Source organism: Pristis pectinata, chromosome 2 (assembly GCF_009764475.1).
Source record: "Pristis pectinata isolate sPriPec2 chromosome 2, sPriPec2.1.pri, whole genome shotgun sequence".
Classification (NCBI taxonomy): Eukaryota; Metazoa; Chordata; class Chondrichthyes; order Rhinopristiformes; family Pristidae; genus Pristis; species Pristis pectinata.
The window spans coordinates 49,777,703-49,797,848 of NC_067406.1; the positions used below are offsets into that span (position 1 = coordinate 49,777,703).

General features: G+C 40.6%; 1 protein-coding gene across 1 annotated transcript in view; it reads right to left on the reverse strand.

Annotated features, from left to right (window-relative positions):
* Positions 1-7,242: 7,242 nt before the first annotated feature.
* Positions 7,243-20,146, reverse strand: part of LOC127580927 (cell division cycle protein 20 homolog) — a 41,141-nt gene continuing 28,237 nt past the window's right edge. The window contains exons 7-8 of the mRNA XM_052034906.1: positions 19,162-19,279; positions 7,243-7,394 (exon numbers count right to left, since the gene is read on the reverse strand). Coding sequence (XP_051890866.1) covers positions 7,243-7,394; positions 19,162-19,279 — 270 coding nt within the window. The remainder of the gene's footprint in view (positions 7,395-19,161; positions 19,280-20,146) is intronic.

Consider the following 20,146-nt stretch of genomic DNA (forward strand, 5'->3'; position numbering starts at 1 on the left):
CCAGCTTCCTCCCACATTCCAAAGACGTACGGATTAGGAAGTTGTGGGCATGCTATATTAGCGCCGGAAGCGTGGCGACACTTGCGGGCTGCCCCCAGAATACTCTGTGCAAAAGATGCATTTCACTGTGTGCTTCAATGTACATGTGACCAATAAAGATATCTTATCCACCCACTTCACTCAATACTGCCTGCTCCATCTGTGGCAGAATATTTATTGCCACATTGGCCTCGTCAGCCTCCTAAGTGTCCACAAAACTGGAGTGGAAGCAAATTATCCTCCATCCTAAGGAACTGCCAATGAAGAAAAAAGGAGTCAATGATTTCAGGAATATTGGAAGTGATAATTCAACAGGAAAAAAAAGAAGTAGCATGATGAGAAGGAAGTAAAGAATCATTCTGTAATTGCTACTATTAAAATTAAGTTCAGTTGCTCTGTGAAGGATGTTATTTTAGAAAATAACATAGAATTTCACCAGTGGAATATTACACAGAGGTGGAACTACATTGCCCTGTAGAGGCAACAATGGTAAAGCCAAGAGAGTTGGCTGGCTTACTGGGCACTGTCTTCCTACCATCATTTGGCACACACTGGAAGTGATGAATGACTTATCTCTTAGGTAAGTCCATGTCCCTCAAATTAAGCAGTGTGTTGGAAGGAATTTGGAATTCCTCACACCGTTTTTGAGGTTGATTCTGACCTGGATTATGCTTCTTTCTTCCTCATCAGAGTAAACTATTGGTATTCCATTCACCACTTCCAGTGTGTGCAAATGATGGTAGGAAGACAGTGAGCAGTAAGCCAGCCAATTCCCTTGGCTTTACTGTTGTTGCCTCTAAAGTTCCATCTCTGCATAATATTCCACTAGTGAAAATCTGGTAGATCAAGAGCAGATTTCTATTTATGTGGATGTTAGAAGTGAAAAATCTAATCTTTAATGAACCCCATATTTAAGATTAAAACTGGGAATATTTTAATCACATTTCAACTGCTATCAATGTAATAATCAAAATGAGATCAGAAATCTGAGCTCTACTGCTTGACCCTAAATGAAGTAATCTTCAGGGTGCTGACAGAATAAACAGATTAGGGTGATTCCCAGGTTAGTAAATTGCACAAGGATCACCATTGCTGAATGTGACCAGCCAAATGGAAACAGTTTGAAAATTCTTTAATCAGAAGATTATAAATCTTTGGAATTCTCTATCGCAAGAGACTCTGGATACTCAGTCTTTGAATATATTCAAAACAGAGGTTGACAGTTTTCTGGATACATGAGAGTTTAAGGCAAATGGGGATAGTGCAGGAAGATTAAACTGAGGTGGAAGATCAACTATGATCCAGTGAATGGTGGAGTGGGCTCAAAAGGTCAAGTGGTTCACTCCTCTTCCAACAGCAAAAGGTTCTATTGTTTTATGACCTGGGTATGGTTAGATGAACTTCATTTGTGCTTAGATTATTGTACATGAAACTTGAATGCATTTTCTTGTGAACAGCTTATGGTTTTCTGGGCTTTGTCTGGGTTTGGAGATTACTGGACAGGAAATGTGACCATACAGTTACGTAAAATTTAAGCACAGCAATGGAAAAGTTAAAATGTCATTACACTTCTTAAGAACGTAACTGATAGCCTGTCCTCTAGTCAGACATTATAAGGCTCAGTTGCAAAGGCCCATTTGGTGGGTACTAGTGGGTTTCATCATTACAGATACACATGTCTACAGATAAAATCACAAACCACTTGCTACTAACGAACGTATGACAATTCAACCAAAGTATACTTCACAGGGTGGAAAACACTGCAAACTGATCTGTTGAGGTTTTTCGGCCAAAAGGGTGACTCATTTTCTTGTTCGTCTGCAAACAGACCAGCAGTATGGTTACAGCATTTTTGGTTTCTTTTAAAAGTCTCTTGCATCTAAGTTATTGTTGAATCACTGAAAACCTTTTGAGAGTGCTGAATAGTTGCTGCTCACTGAACAACGTACATTGTTAAACTGAGTTGGCATTTTGTTTTGACTATGATTAAATGCGAGTTGGTTTGGCTGCTCATGAGCGACTTGTTCATCAATTAGAGGGAGATCTGGGTGGAAAACTGAAAGATGAGCTGAATCATCCCCGGCAGATTCAGGTTGTGCACAAAATGGTGATGAATTTCACAAATAATATTCGAAGTAAAATGTATAAAATATGGCAAATATGGTACAAAATATTTTTTGGGTCTGCTCATGACGTTCTGCCCAAGTAAATGAATAAGGGAAAAATTCAGATCAAGAATTGACTTTTTCTCTTTAATATCCCTGTTCAATCATGAAAATTTCAAACAACATTTCCCCAGAACACATTAATTAGACTAAGTGCAAATCTCACCATAGTTGGTAAGTTTGATTTCCAAATATCATTGCTCATGTGACAGAGTGAATTATTTGGCATGTCTCTTTTGACACTCACCAATTTTTATCAATGCACCTTAGGAAGCATCCTATATTGATACATCATGGCTTGGTATGGCAGCTGCTCTGTCCAAGACCGCAGGAAACTGCAGAGAGTTCTGGACACAGCTCAGCACATCACAGAAACCAGCCTCCCCTCCATGGACTCTGTCTACACTTCTCGCTGCCTTGGGAAAGCAACCAACATAATCAAAGACCCCTCCCACCCTAGTCATTTTCTCTTCCCCCCCCCCCATCGTGCGGAAAATACAAAAACTTGAGAGCACGTACCACCAGGCTTCTATCCTGTTGTCATAAGACTATTGAACAGTTCCCTAGTACGTTAAGATGGACTCTTAACCTTACAATTTACCTCGTTTTGACCTTGCACCTTATTGTCTACCAGCACTGCACTTCCTCTGTAACTGCAACACTTTATTCTGCACTCTGCTATTGCTTTACCCTGTACTACCTCAATGCATTGTGTAATGAATTGATCTGTATGAACAGCACGCAAGATAAGTTTTCCACTGTACCTCAGTTCATGTGACAATAATAAACTAATTTACCAATTTATACAGACATCTGTGTCTAGAAGTTGGATCTCACCTATTTTTGGTGTGTCACTTTTACCAATAAAGAGCCCTACAAAAAAATCATGAGATTGATCAAATTGGCACTTGAAACAGATGGAACTTCGCTGGAAAATATGCAGCATTTTAAGGCATCACCTGGGTTTTCTGCCTGTTTATTGGTGGGCTATGTTATTGGAGACGATTGGACTTAAGAGAGGACGACGGATTTGTAGGCTGCTCAGGAGTGTCTCTGTGTCAGACAGTCCTTTATATCCCGTGAAGAGAAAGCCTGGCTCCTCAGCACAGCTAGAGAATGAGGCTGTGGATGCTGAGCAGGGACACCCTACCCACAATGGCCACCTTTTCCTCCTGCTCCTCTTGTTCCCACCGCTGTTCAGATCCTGCCACAGGCTCTGGGTCTCCTTGCTGCTCATCTTCCAGCACCAGCTGGTGCCTTCAGTTCGCAAGTTTGTGCAGCATGCAGTAGATGATGATGAAATCTTCACATCTGCTTGGTGTGTACTGCAGGGTACCTCCAGGCTGATGCAAGCAAGGAATCTTGAAGAAACCTTTGCTTTTTCCACTACGGTCCTGGTAATTCTGTGGCTCTCATTGTGTTTGTTGCCATTCCATTGGCATAGTTTGAAAGTGTGTTGTTGTGAAGAGCCACTGAGTTAGAGGTAAGTCCTTTTCCCCGGAATCCATACTGCGGACAATGCCAACCAGTGTGGACTCCCTCAGGGTAAAAAGTCATATATGCTTTTTGGAAACGTGGCGTTCAACATCAGGAAATTCCACTTGTGATCCACAGCAACCTGCACATTGAGGGAGTGAAATTTTTTTCATTGATACGAAGATCCGTGGTGTTAAAGGGAGTGCTCATGGGCAGGAGTACAATCAAGACTGCTTGACTACATGAGAAGCCAGCAACGCTGTCATATCCCAGTGCCCAAGATACTACATTCTCCTGACTGAAAGTCCAGTGGATGAAATCATTCCTGGAAACGTGTAGTGCTGGGTTACTTACTTCTCTGTAGTGAGCAACAAATTAAGTGACATGACAGAGATCTTCTGTAGATGCTTGGAATGATCCTATGGCCAGGATGTTCAGAGCTCATGTTCTATGGAGGGAACAGTATGGACATGTAGCTGAAGGTTTTCCCATAGTATTTCACAAAGAGTCATAGAGTTATACAGCATGGAAACAGGCCCTGCAGCTCAACTCTTCCACGCCAACCAAGTTGCTGACTTGAGCTAGTCTCATTTGCCTGTGTTTGGCCCGTATCCCTCTAAATCTTTTCCATCCTTGTATCTGTCTAAATATCCTTTAAACATTGTAATAGTACCTACCCCTACACTTCCTTTGGCAACTCATTCCATATACACATCACCCACATATCTCAGTGAATACTGCCTCAGAAATTTAGAGCCTGCAAATACATTGTTCATCAGGGAGATGCAGGTAGGTTAAAGATGCTCCTGAAAATTGAGACTAGACTTTACAGGTGGACAGGTCTTTGCCTTCTGCCTCAATGTCCATGATGCACACAGGGTGCCCAATTGTGGCTATAACAAAGCTTCAGTAATTGAGAGTACAATGGTGTGACTACTGAGGCACCCAATGAATGAGTAAATCAACTGAATAAACTTACACTAGAGTGAACCTATTCCAAGATGGTCACAGCTTGGAGCTTTGAACTTCAATTAATGTTGATGTGGGTGGATTTTGGCATTATTTAGATAATGACTACATGCACCTGACACCAAGACAACATCAGACCCACTGTCATGGATCATGATCCAAAGTCTTCTTTCGCTAATACAATTTATTCTGAGTTAAGTCAGGAATGGATCAGGGACTGATGATTTTTCTAGCTCCAAGCCATTCAAATTCTGGACATCTATCTTTTGGTCTGACAGGTTTCTGATATGTTCATTCCAGGTAATATCTGTAATTGTGAAAGGTTCATAAATACTTAATGTACGATGGCGAATTCAGCTCTACTTCTCATTCATCTCTCTCGTCCCTTCACTCCCTCTGTGGTCTAGTATCCATATCTGGATGAATCAAAAATTAACATTATCTAATGTCTCCAACCCATTGGTATTGGTGTCACAAGACCCATTCCCTAACATTCAACTCTATCTCCCTGCCTGGCCCCTACCTCAGCACCCTATTCAACTCAAAAGCTTAATTCAAGGTCAGATATAACTTCAAGGTCAGATATAATTCCAAGGTCCAAGCTGCCTCATTCAACATGAAATAATGGCAATGGAGGGGGCTGTAAGCAATGTGAAGGTTGTGGTCAGACCAAAGGAAATGGCTTGGGTCTTTATAATGTTTAACTGGAAGAGACAGTAGATCATACAGCAGCAGATGTGGGCAGGCATGTACGGGTGTCATATGGAGGGTAGGTAGATCTTCATTATGGCAAAGAATATGTGAAAGCTGACCCAATTCTTTGGATCATGTTTTCTAAGGACAGAATCAAGTGGAGGCAGATGAAAGAGGTACAATAAGCCTTTACATGACCCTGTGGAGATAACGGTACAGGAACTGGAGTAGGGAGAGTAGAGAGAGAGAAGCCATGGTTAGACTCTGGATTTGTTCCTTGACTCTGATGGTAAAGGTGAGAGCCGATCCAAGAAAGGTCAATCCCACCAACTAGATATGGGAGAAGCATTAGAAGATGCTGTTGATCATGTCAATTGCAAAAGCATCACCTATGACTTTGTTCAGAGCCAATTCAGTGCAGTAGCAGCTCTGAAAAGTTTGATTGAAGAGTTTCAACTATGGAGTTGTGGGTGAGATAGACACAACCTGGGGAGACATCAATACAATCAAAGACTTTGGAGAGGAAAGGGAGGTCAAAAGACTGTGGCATCCTTAACCAGCTACATTGCCAGCTGTAAATAGACCTAGTGTATGATACTTTACTGATAAAAGTGAAGACCTTTACTTATTGAATATTAGATTTAAGGATCCACATTTTATCCATTCTGCCCTTTCCTATTTCTATAATTTCCTCCAGCAGTAAAATCTTCTGACATCTTCCCACTCCACCAGTCCTGGGATCTCCATCCCATATTTGAATCACTCTGACACTGACAGCCTGGCCTTCAGCTACCAAGGCCATGGCTCTGCAATTCACTCCCTAAACCTCTCCATTTCTGTACCTTTCTTTCTCAATTTTTGGTGGCACAGTGGCACATCTATTACAGTTGTTGCCTCACAGCTCCAGTGGCTCAGCTTTGATCCAGACCTCCGAGCTTGTCCATGTGGAGCGTATATATTCTCCCATTGACTGCATGGAGTTCCTCCAGTTTCATCCCACGTCCCAATGATGTGCAGGTTGCTACTGTGCAAAGATGGCTACTGAAATTTCTCCCTGGTGTGGTAGACTCTGGGGGAGTTGATGGGAATGTGGGGGGAATAAAATGGGTTAAAGTAAGATTAGTGCAAAATTGGGTTCTTGACTGTCAGTGTGGACTCAGTGGGCTGAAGAGCCTGTTTCCATGCTGTATCTCTCTATGACTCAATGAGTTATTAACACACTCTTTAAAATCCATCACTTTGATCATAAGAACTTTAGAAATGGGAACAGGTGCTGGATGTATTGACCCTCAAGTTTATACCCTCATTCGACAAGACTGTGGCTAATCCCCACTCTCAACTCTGCTTTCCAGCCCTATTGCTTTATCCTTCAATTTACTGTGAGTCCAAAAGTCTTACAGTCCCTGTCTTGAATTGATGTGATAACTGAGCCTCTACATCATTCTGCGTAAAGAAATTTCCCCTTGCCTTGAACCTAAATGCTTAAACCTAATCCTGAGGCAATAATAAAGTTTCAATTATCTACCCCAATATCCCCTCAAGTTGCACATGCCCAAGTGTTGTTTACTAATGGTCTCGTGAAGTGCCTCACTATATTGAAGGCATTACAATATATAAATACAAGTCATTGCTGTTTTTTGCTGTGTGCTCTCTCATCTTGTGCACCATGATGCAAAATTCAATTCCAATCGACTGTATAATCTGCTGGTATAAATGTTCTATCTGATAAGTATGTCTTCCATAAATCCCTCTGTCAAGGGTGGCAGGTTTCATAAATAACATTCAACTATATTTTTTTATCAATAATGTATTTTCCAGTATCTTAAAACTGAGGTTTCATTCATTAACTGCTCGGTCTTCAACAGTTAATATTATGAACCCACAGGTCAGATAGCTTGCATTATAAGGTCAGTGTTCCTTCCATGGAGTTATCCATTGTCCGTTCTTTGGCAGTCAAACAATTCCATAAACACACAGTTTCATCAGCTGCTGCTGAAAACACAACGTTGCCATCAGGACTCAATGCCAGATGCAGAACTCTCCCTCTGTGACCTGCAAAGAAAGAAAATGGCATTAAAATATTTTTATTTCAGGATGAATGCAAGTGATCAACTAAGACATAGCATAGAGGGCCAATTTTGCCACTGTTACCTGCATGATGTGCATATTAGCCTCCATTGACTAGCATTCTTGAGGACTAACAACAGAAAGTGCTAGAAATACACGAAAAATTGCTGGTATCTCAAGGTATATCAGAATGGAAGATCATAAGTTAGACAAATATTAAAAAGCAAAAAAAACTGCAGATGCTGGAATCTAAAATAAAAACAGAAAATACTAGAAATACTCAGGTCAGACAACATCTAATGCTTTTCATCAGAACTAAGAAAAATTAGAAATCAAACATATTGTAAGTTGCAGAGAAGGGAAGGGGTTTGGGAAGAGAAGCCAAGGAAATATTTCCAATACAGATTGAATGACATAAGTGGTAAAGGTGTTGGCTGAGACGGGGTGGTATAGGCTTGTTAACTGCATTTAAATCCAGATGAAGCGTCTCAACCTGAAATGTCGACCGTCCCCCTCCCTTCACAGATGCTGCCTGACCCGCAGTGTTTCTCCAGCTTTTTGTGTGTTGTTAACTGCATTGTCATTTAGTTGCCTGTAACTTTAATCCTTCATCCTACTCACACATTGATCTCTCTGATTTCACTCTCTGATATTGTTCCAATGAAGTCCAAAGTGAGCACCAAATCTTTGGTCTGGTAATGTTATGACCCTCAGGACTCAACACTAAATTCAACAACTTCAGACAGCCAGCCTTTTCAGTTGTTAATAGAACTGACACCTGAAGAAAGATTATAAATCTGTAAATTAACTTTATTTTTCTCACTCCACAGATGCTGCCTGATGCACTAAGTATTTCTAGCATTCTCTTTTATGTCAGGATTCTAACAACTGCAGTGTTTCGCATCTCACAATTCAGCACTTCTTCCTCCTCCTTCGTCCTCATTCATCTCCCTTCTGACCTTCAATAATAAAATAAGTGAAGATAAGTACTTCTATTAACTGCACTTTATTTACATTAGTTGAATGTGCTTTAACTTCTTTTTACTCTATTTCAATATTTTTATTTAAGTGTACTTTCATTGTTTCTAGATGCTTCTGATCATAAAAGGCATCTGGAGATGGTGGAAAATGCACGCCGTCAGGATGATCCATGGGTGTTGCCTCAGTTTGTGCTGGCCTGGGCTTCCTCGTCACTCATTGTTTGCTTTACCTCACAGGACAGTCAAGGTGACAAGGTGCAGAAGACATTTTGCCTACTTGTAAGTTAGAACAAAGTGAAGGTAAACAAGGAAACGGAAAAAAATAAGCATTCTCTGCAGTGAGAGTTAATGTGATGAATGACCTTCACACTGTTTACTGGACAACCACCACATGGCATTCCCTTGATTTTTTATTGACTTTAATGGAAATGAAACTTAGGGAAGATGTAAAATTGATTTTACATTCATCACCACTGCTTGATTCGTTTTTAGCTATTTGACATCATCACAGAAAGTCGAAAATTGCTCTCTGCTGTCATTTAAAAAAACACTTTATGACAGACCAGCATCAAAATTAGTACTCACATTCATATTTCAGCATTTTATACGTAATAAACATCAAGAATTATTTGAAACAAGTATTTTTATATCAGCATATATAGCAAACATACTATGACAACAGCAGCTCTCAGCAAGGTCATGAAGTAGTTTTTGATATCTATATTTTTATTATAGTGGTTGAGAAAGGAATATTGGCCAGGATACTCAGGCACTAACACAACATAGGAAGGGACCATTTGGCCTATTGTAACTTTGTTGACTTGTTGTGTTCACTTGTTTTTTCTCCATTGCCCTGCAATTTTCCCCTCAAAATATTTATTCAATCGGTGAACAGTATTGGCTTCCTTATTTAAGGAAGGATGTGACTTGGAAGGTTACCGGATGCAGAGAGGAAAACAGAGTTGAGGTTAGCACACAGATCAGCAATGATTTTATTAAATGGTGGAGCAGGCCTAAGAGGCCCAGTGGCTTACTCCTGCTCCTAATTTGTATGTTTGTATATATCTACCCTTTTGAAAGATTTTATTGAGCCTGCTTCTATCACTTTTTCAAACTGTGAATTCAAGATCAGAACAACCAGCTGCATTAAGAGAAGGTCCTCATCTCACTTCTATTTCTTTGCCAATTACTTTAAACCTCGTCCTCTGATTACCAATCAGAAATTGTTTCCAGCAACATTTACTCTATTAAAAGAAAGCATGATTTTGAACATTGTCATGACCTTTATTGATCTCCTGTTCTTTCAGAAGAACAATCTCAGCTGTTCCAGTCTCCCAATATAATTGAAGTTTTTGATTTCAGTTTCCATTCTCATGTCCTTCCTCTACTGTATTTCCAAGGCTTTGACATCCTTCCTAAAATGCTGTGTCCAGAGTAGACTCAGGATTCAAGTTGTGGCCTAACCATAGTAAAGGTTTAGCAGGACTTTCTAGCTCTTGTATTATTTATAAAGCCCGTTTTTTTTATAGCCCTCAACTTGTTCTGTCACCCTGAACCCCAGGTCTTTCTGTTTCTGCTGCCTTTCAAATATTATTATTTCGTCAATGTGGAAATATTTAAGAAACTATGAAGATATGTGGAGTAATGATAGATTTGGGGGCTTCACGAAAAGGCATGACAATGGATATTGAAAGCTAACATTTAATGAACAAATGCAAGAACTGCAACAGTTTTACATTTCCTTTTGGAGCAAAAGCACAAAAGGCAAAGGGACCCAACTGTGGTTTACAAAAGAAGTTAAGGATGGTACTGGAATCAAAGAGGAAACATGTATATCACCAGAAATAGCAGCAGGCCTAAGGATTGGGAGCAGTTTAAAATTCAGCAATCAAAGAACCAAGAGACTGACTAAGAGACCAAAAATTGAGTATGAGTGCAAACTTGCAAGGAACATAAAAGAGTACTCAGACACGTCAGTCATAGGTCTCCTCCACTGTCAGGAGAATTCCAAGCGCAAACTGGAGGAACAGCACCTCATTTTCCGTCTTGGAACCTTGCAGCCTAACAGCATGAACATTGAATTCTCCCACTTTAAGTAATCCCCACCCCCCTTCCCCACACCCCTCCCCAACCATGCTTCTTCTTTTCTTCCCTTTCCTAGCCTCTCTCCCTTTTTACTACCCCTTTTTTTTGTTTTTCTCCTTACCTTTGACCCATCCCCCAGTGGATCTGCTCCCCCCACCTCCCCTGCACCTGCCTATCACTATCTCTTACCTGCATCCTCCTATCACCACCTTGTGCCCACTCCACCTCGCCTCTTTTGTCCCCCTATCACTGCTCTGCTTTTCCCTCCTATATATTGGGCTTCCCCTTTTCCTATCTTCAGTCCTGAAAAAGAGTCCTGACCTGAAACATTGACTGCCTGCTTTTCTCCATGGATGCTGCCTGCCCTGCTGAGTTCCTCCAGCATCATAGTGTTTTCATCTAGATTCCGGTATCTGCAGTCCTTTGTTTCTTGAGTACTGTAAAATCTTCTACAAGTACATAAAATGTAAAAGATCAGTGATGCCCTTTGCAGTCAGGAATGGGAGAATTTATAAAGGAGAGCAAATAAATGACAGAACAATGAAACAAATACTTCGGTTGTGTCCTCACAGAACAGGACACAAATAATTTCCCAGAAATGCTATGAAATTAGGACTGCAATGAAAAGAAGGAATTAAAGGAAATTAGTGCTATTGAAAATATAGTGCTGAATATATAAATGGCACCATAAGCAAATAAATCCCCAGGGTCTGATAATCTGCATCCCAGAGTACTAACAGAAGTAGCCATGGAATTAGGGGATGTGTTGGTTTTCATCTTTAAAATTCTATAGATTATGCAAAAGTTCCTGCATATTGGAGGGTGGCAAATGTAAGCCTACTACTTTGATAAGGGGCAGCAAGAGAAAACAAGGAACTACAGATCAGCTAGCCTAATAGCAGTCAAAGGGGAAATGCTAAAGCCTATTATAGAGGATGTGATAACAGGACATTTTAAAAATATCAACAGCATTAGACAAATCTAACCAAGATTTATTGAAGAGAAGTCATGTTTAACAAACCTACTTCAGGTTTTGAGGATGTTACTGTAGAATAGAGAATTGAGAACCAGTGGTTGTGGTACATATGGACTTTCAGAAGGCCTATGACATAAGTCCAGTATGAGAGGCTTGTGTGCAAAGTTACAGTTCACAGAAATGGGGTTAATAATACTAGCTTGGGCTGAAAATTGATTTACTGGCAGGAAATAGACAGTTGCAATAAATGGAACTTCTCAGAGTAGCAGGCAGTTTTTAACAGAGTACCTCAGAGACTGGGCCTCAGAGTTTAGTCACAATAATGATTTGGATGAGGGAAACAAATGTAATATTTCTAAGTTTGCTGCTGACATGACATTTAGTGGCATTGTGCATTATGAAGAAGATGCAAAGAGGCTCAAAAGTGATTTAGACAAGTTAAGTGAGTGAGCAAATACATGGCAAATGCAGTATAACATGGAAAAATGTGAAGTTATCCACTTTGGTAGAAAAAAATAGAAAGGCTGAGCCTTATCTAGATAGATTGGGAAATGCTGTTGTACAAAGGAACACAACCTGGGTGTTTCTATATATTAATTACTGAAAGCAAACATGCAGCAAAGAAAGCCAATTGCCTGCTGACCTTCATTGTAAGAAGTTTTGCATACAGGAGCAAGGATGTCCTTTTACAATTTTACACAGCCTTGGCAAGACCACTCCCGGAGTATTAAGTGCAGTTGTGGTCTCCTTACCCAAGAAAGAATATATTTGCCATAGAGGGAGTGCAGTAAACATTCACCAGATTGTTTCCTGGGATGGCAGGACTGTCATATGAGGAAAGATAAGATATCTTTATTAGTCACATGTACATCGAAACACACAGTGAAATGCGTCTTTGTGTAGAGTGTTCTGGGGGCAGCCTGCAAATGTCGCCACACTTCCAGCACCAACATAGCATGCCCACAGCTTCCTAGCCCGTATGTCTTTGGAATGTGGGAGGAAACCAGAGCAACCGGAGGAAACCCATGCAGACACGGGGAGAACGTACAAACTCCTTACAAACAGCGGCCGGAATTGAACCCAGGTCCCTGGCGCTGTAATAGTGTTATGCTAACCGCTGCACTACCGTGCCTGAGTTGATCAGGCCTGCACTAAGATAGAGAAGATACAATTTCACCAGCATTTAGAAGGATAGAGGGAATCTCATTAAAATCTACTGAGTGCTGACAGAGCTTGTCAGACTGGATTTAGAGAGGATGTTTCCCCTGGCTGGGTGTCTAGAATGAGGGGTCACAATCTCAGGATACACAGTAAGACATATCTTCGCTCAGAAGGTGGAACTACATAAAGTAGTGAAGGTCAAATAGCTGAATACATTTAAGAAGGAGATAGATAGATTTCTAGACACAGAAGACATCAAGAGGTTTGGGGACTGAGTGGGAATATGGTTTTGAAACACAGGATCAGTCATGGTTATATTTAATGGTGGAATAGGCACAAAAGGCTGAATAGCCTACTCCTGCTCTTATGTTTCCACATTGCTTCTCTTTATTCTGCTAATCAAAATTCTCAGTGTTAAATCTGATATACACCTAACTGTCCATTTTACCGCTATGCTTACGTCCTCCTGAAATTTGTTACTATCACGTTGTTTACCACATTTCTGAGTTCTGTGTCATCTGAAAACTATGAAATTATACCCTGTCTACCTTAGTGCAGGTATTAAAATAGGGAGTGGCCCTAATTCAGTTGGAATTCTTTTTCCCTCTCTGTAAAACAACTGCTCACAACTATTCTCTATTTTCTGGCTCTTAGCCAATTTTGTATCCAGTGTGTCACTGCCCTCTACTTTTCAGTGGGGAGAATACTTCTTCCCAGTATGGGCCCAGTCATCTCATTCCAATGTAGTTGGTTTCTAGCTGAATGAAACCATATAGCTCAGGTCTGCAACTTTCTCAGTTCTCTCCCTTGGTATCCATGCTCTCCAACTTAGCACCAGCTAAGGTCAAATGCATGGCTGCATCAGCAGTCCTGGTGTGCAACCACCAAGTTCTGCCACTGCACTAAGATATTTTTCATCCCTCACCAGACTGTCTTGCTGTGAAGATAGTTGAGATACAATAGAGACTAATGACAATGCTGCGTGGGCTTAGCACCAAAATATCTACTGCAGATAAAAGACCACAGCTGCAAAGAAGAAAGAGCAATTAAAATACGTGGTGTGGGTTTCCTAAAACCTTCAACTGTTCTTTCTTTTAATAGCCATTTGACTTTTATCATACTGTGAGACAGCATTCTTCTTAGATCATTTCTTGGTGATAAAGCAATAGACAGGATCTCTATGCTTGTATTAAACAAATTCAGTTTTCTCCCTTGTAGGGCAAGTAATTGTCTTAATAATATGCAGTGTTATACCACCTGCACACAAATAAATTTACCTCTGTCAGTCCTGATGATGACTCTTGGAATATTAATGTGGTGTATATTAAGACTGTTGTATGAATAGTGCAGAAGGTTGGCCATTAGCAACTGCTAACTGCCAGAAGACAGTAGACAAGGGATGGAAATGCGAAATAGGCATAAACAAAGGAAAATGGAACAGCCAATGATTTTATTTTGGGAACCAAGGACTTCTCTTCCACACTTTTTCCCATAATGATTTTGTGTTTGGAGCATTTCTCAGTAATTCAATCATACGTTGAAAAATCACCTTATTTTAAATATTTTCAATTGCCTTAATGAGTTTTGCGTTTGATCTTCACACAGGTTCCCAGCATACTTTATACTGGCCAGTCTAGATTAAACTAGATTGGCAGGGGGGTGAAATCCCAAGCATCAGGGAGGCAAATGAGAGGCTGGACAGTGATGCAGAAGTTAGTGACAACAAGTTGAATAGGCATGACGGGGAGGAGAATGGCCAGGAACGAGGAAAGCCTATTGGACTAAATTGCATGTATTTCAATGCATGAGATCTGACAGGTAAGGCGGATGACCTTAGGGCTTGGATAGCTACGTGGGACTGGGCTATTATAGCCATTACGCAAACATGCTAAGGGAGGGACAGGACTGGCAGTTTAATGTTCCAGGGTACAGGTGCTTTAGGCATTATAGAGGTGGAGGAAAGGAGGGGGGGGAGTTACATTTTTGATTAAGGGGAAAGTCACAGCAGTAGTCAGAGACGAAATTACTAAAGGATCATCCAGTGAGGCTTTATGGGTGGAACTGAGAAATAAGAAGGGGGTGATCACATTGTGGGGATTGTACTATAGGCCCCAAATAATCAAAGGAAATTAGAAGAACAAATATGCAAGGAGATTGTGCAGAGTTGCAGGAATAATAGTGTTATCATAGTAGGGAGTTTTAACTTTCCTAACACAGATTGGGACTGCCGTATTGTTAAGGGCTTAGATGGGGTGGAATTTGTTAAGTGCATTCAGGAAGGTTTCCTTGAGCAATATATAGAGGGCCCTACAACGGAGAGGGCAAAGCTCGACTTACTCTTGGGTAATAGGGCGAAGCAAGTGACTGAGGTGACAGTGGGGGAGCACTTTGGGACCAGTGACCTTAGTTCTATTAGTTTTAAACTAATTGTGGAAAGGGACAAAATTGGTCCATAGGTTCAAGTTCTAAATTGGGGGAAGGTGAATTTTGACAGTATGAGACAGGAGCTTGCAAAGGTTGATTGGAGTAGGTTGTTTGCGAGCAAAGGGACCACAGGCAAGTGGGAGGCTTTTAAAGGTGAGATGATCAGAGCTCAAGGTCTGCATGCTCCTGTTAGAGTGAAGAGGAAAGCTGATAGGAGTAGGGAACCCTGAATGACGAGAGATATTGAGGACCTGACCAGGGAAAAGGAGGCATGGGTCAAGCACAGGCAGCTGGGATCAAGTGAATCCCTGGAGGAGTATAAGGGATGCAGAAGTGTACTCAAGAAAGAAATCAGGAGGGCATAAAGGAGGCATGAGATAACTTTGGCAGAGAAGATTAAGGAAAATCCAGAGATTTTATATTAAGGGAAAAAGAGTAACTAGAGAAAGAATAAGCCCCGCAAAGACCAAAGGGGACACCTTTGTGTGGAGCTGCAGGAGATGGGAAAGGTCCTTAATGAATATTTCTCCTCTGTTTTTACTGTGAAGAAAGACATGGTGACTTTGGAACTAGGAAAAGTAAATGGGGAGGTCTTGGGGATAGTCCACATGACAGTAGAGGAGGTGCTGGATGTCTTAAAAGGAATGAAGATAGACAAATCTCCAGGGCTTGACCAGGTTTATCCAAGAAAACTGTGGGAGGTGAGAGAAAAAATTGCAGGAGGCCTGGCTGAGATATTTGCATCATCATTAGCCAGGGGTGAGGTGCCGGTAGACTGCAGGGTAGCAAATGTTGTGCCTTTATTTAAGCAGGGCAGCAAAGGGAAACCTGGTAACTGTAGGCCAGTAAGTCTAACATCTGTGGTAGGCAAGTTGTTGGAGAGGATTCTGAGGGATAAGATATATGTACATCTGGAAAGACAGGGGTTGATTAGGGGTAGTCAGCATGGCTCTGTGCATGGGAGATCATGTCTTACTAACTTGATTGAGTTTTTTTGATGAGGTGACCAAGAAAGTTGATGAGGACAAGGCAGTAGACATGGTTTATATCGACTTCAGTAAGGCCTTTGATAAGGTTCTACATAGTAGGCTGCTCTAGAAGGTTAGATCGCATGGAATCCAGGGAGAGCTGGCTAATTGGATACACAATTGGTTTGATGGTAGAAAGCAGAGGGTGAAGGTGGAAGGTTGTTTCTTGGACTGGAGGCCTGTGACTAGTGGTGTGCCTCAGGGGTCAGTGCTGGGCCCATTGTTGTTTGTCATCTATACCAGCAACTTGGATAAGAATGTACAAGGCATGATTAGTAAGTTTGCAGGTGACACTAAAATAGGTGGTATAGTGGACAATGAAGAAGGTTATCAAAAATTACAGGGGGATCTTGATCAGCTGAGTAAGTGGGCCAAGGAATAGCAAACAAAGTTTAATTCGGATCAGTGCGAGGCTTTTCATTTTGGAAAGTCATATCCAGGTAGGACTTTCACAGTGAACAGCAGGGCCCTGGGGAGTGTTGTAGAACAGGGACACCTTAGAGTACAAGCACATGGTTCACTGAAAGTGGAGTCACAGCTAGACAGGGTGGTGAAGAAGGCTTTTGGCACACTGGCCTTCATCAGTCAGGGCATTGAGTATAAAAGTTGGAAGTCATGGTGCAGTTGTACTTGAGGCTGGTGAGCCACACATGGATTATTGTGTTCAGTTTTGGTCATCCTGCTATAGGAAAGATGTTATTAAACTGGAAAGAGTGCAGAAAAGATTTACAAGGATGCTGCCAGGACTTGAGAACTCAGTCCCTCATTAAAGGTGGAGGTTGGACCGGCTAGGACTTTATTCCTTAGAGCATAGGAGAATGAAAGGTGACCTTATAGAGGTGTATAAAATCATGAGGGGCATAGATAGGGTGAATGGACTCAGTCTTTTTCCCCAGAGTTGGGGTATCAAGAACTAGAAGGCATATATTTAAAGTAAGAGGGGAAAGATTTAAGAGGAACATGAGGGGCAACTTTTTTTACACAAAGGGTCATATCCACATGGAATGATCTGCCAGAGGAAGTGGTTGAGGCAGGTACAAAAACAACTTGTAAAAAATAGTTGGACAGGTACATGGATTGGAAAGGTTTAGAAGGTTATGGGCCAAACACTAGCAAATGGGCCTAGTTTGGATCGGGCATCTTGGTTGGCATGGACCAGTTGGGCCAAAGGGCCTGTTTCAGTGCTGTATGACTCTGAGTCTATGATAGTCTCAGACTCTGCACTGAGCTCTTGTGCACACCGAGCATTCACATCAACAAAGTGCCATATATCTAATCCATGGAAAGGAAGTCCTGAATTTATTGCATTCCCAGCAGACACTACCTCATGTTCTGGGAACTACAGTTATGCAAGGAAGAAATGCTTATGGTGCATTGAATTAGATTCATTTTTGACTCGATCTACAAGGGCCACCTCCTGTGCCTCTTTCTCTGGTTCATCTGTAAACCAATCGTCTACTGTGGCTCCATTACCTCCCGATTGTGCAACAGAGGAAGAATGAAGTTGCCAAAGTCCATGATATTGGACAAGTTCACTGATCAACAAATTAAGAGGACATTTTTTGGTGAAGAGAAAAAACAAGTTCCCAAATGATTGTTAGCTCTACATCAAACAGAAGTAAACACACATCACAAGGTTGAGGAAAAGCCAAACAAAAAAAGGCAACACATTCAACAGGAGCAATGAGTTACAAATTTTCATGGGCAAGGAAAACTACTGGTTTCAACTAATGCCATGGAATTTGTGGTGGCCATCTGATCCAGAGGCTGAGTTCTCAGTCTAGTATCTCATCCCAAAGACTTTACTTTTTATGATAATCTAAACACAAAAAAATTGCAGTAACAATGAAATCTAAAATAAAGCAGAAAATACTGAAAGTACTCAGGAGATCAGACAGCATCTAATGAGAGAGAAACAGAATTAACATTTCAGCTTCTCTCACAACAGATGCTTTCTGACCTGCTGAATATTTTCAGTTTTATTCAAGATTTGGAAATGTTGCACTCCTTTGATATTACAGTGCAGCAAAAGACCAGATAATGTGCTTAATCCAAACCAGTTACCATGCATGTCAAAAGACTCTGCCGTCATTTTCCATGGAAATATGAACAGGAAAAAGAAATGTGGAGTCCTGATCCAAATTCCACCCCAACTATTCACATTGTATGAACTATACACCTCAAATGGGAGGAAACTAATGTACCAAACCTCTCATATGGATTGCTAACTTTTTATTTAAAAATCTTGCTCCACCTTTTGTCACAAATTTCAATCACACATTTCTTTATAAACATTTCTTATGGCCAAATTTCTGTGTCAACACTTGTCATTCACTACAGCTACCTCAACAATCACTGTGTTATTATAAGCTCCAGTTTTTAGGTAACTTCATGGGGTGAGTCACTGAAATCTTCCTATTCCCATCATGGAGAATTTATGAAGTCCAAAGGCCTATTTTTGGGTAGTTTTCAAGGTAAATAAAATTGAAAAGTGTAGAAATATGATTTTAGTAATCATGCAACATTGACACATGATATACATCAGCAATGTTCCATTAAATCTCTATGACAGGCAGTACACTTAAGTGACCAATGTTACAAGGTAAATGTTGTGAGCACCAAGGTAAATACTCTGGACCACAGAGTGATGAAAAGACTGTAGAAGGGGTGGAGCTTTCATCCGCAATGTATACAGGGGGTGGGCTCAGGACCTTGGCCTTTTGTTGACTCACACCAGAGGTAGGGGCAGGATTACAGCAGTGAACCTTTGGAAGTCCCACGTCTTTTCAGCACCAAGTATTTCAAATCATTAAAGCACAAATATTTATGGTAAAATAAAAATAATGTATTGTATTTGAAGAACTTTTAATCAACTAAAATCAAAGAAGAATACTTTAGTCCAATTTCAATATATCAGAGTTTCATGACCATTTGGTGATTATTTTCCATTTCGATGAATTGCTTATGATTTTTTGAAATGTACTCCTGCAGCAGCAAAATACTACAAATCTGGAAAATCTAGCCCCACCTTTCACAACCCTTGGAGTAGTTTTTATATATTACATTTTCATGCAATCCATGAGGTGCTTATGCCATACCTTTGAGATCAGCTGACTTTCTAAGAGATGGGTAGATCCAGACAGAGACCTGATGTTTGGGAAAGCCATGGCCAGTTACTAACTCTTTGTACTTTGGTAACCAGAGCAATGAACAAATCTGGAAAGAAACACAAACAACTTCTATCACCACTGCATGTCTTTTATTTCATATGATAGATTGATTGTTTCAACCTTTTGTCATGGGATTTTATATGACAGGTTGACTGTTTGTCATTGGAACACACTTCTGGGCAGGTGGTGTGTGGGGTAGAGGTGGAAAGAATAATTTTCACTCATTCTACTTGTGTCCCTCACATAGAGTCATTTTTGGCTCAAGATCTCACTTGAAAACTGCAAACAGTTTCCACTGGGGTGAGCATTACAGAAATTGAAATGCAAATTTGTTTAAAAGTGTGTAATTAAGAAGAGAAGTCTCTGCTGGAGATCCATAAAAACTACAACAGCTAATCAATAACTTGAAAAATGCTGAGAACTCAAAACCAGACCTGCACATTTTCCTGTAGCACATGAAAACAATGGAGAATTTTGTGAGGGCAGCTGCTCTTACTTCATGGAAAAAGATTGGTGCCCAATCGTAGTCTGACAGGTACTGTATTTACAAAAAAGTGTTTCAAATTACCTGGGACAACAATTGCAATAAATTCTGTGTAAAATGGGGTAATGTAATTGATATGCATGGAAATTACATTGCAACCTTAAAGAAAAAGGTTCATTTTGCACACTTCAGGAATACATTATTTCACTGCATGTCTCATCCTTCTAGTTATGACACATTTCAAGATATCAGGCAAGAGCATATCATGGTTGTGACCTAAAAGAAGCCAAAACTTCTCTGATCATGAGATAATTCAGAAAGCATGGATAACTCTAGAGGAGAGTGCAATAATAAGGCATGGCTTCTATTTTGTCCATAAATTAAATCCCACAATGTATTCAAGCTATTTCATTTTTGGAGCAAAATCAA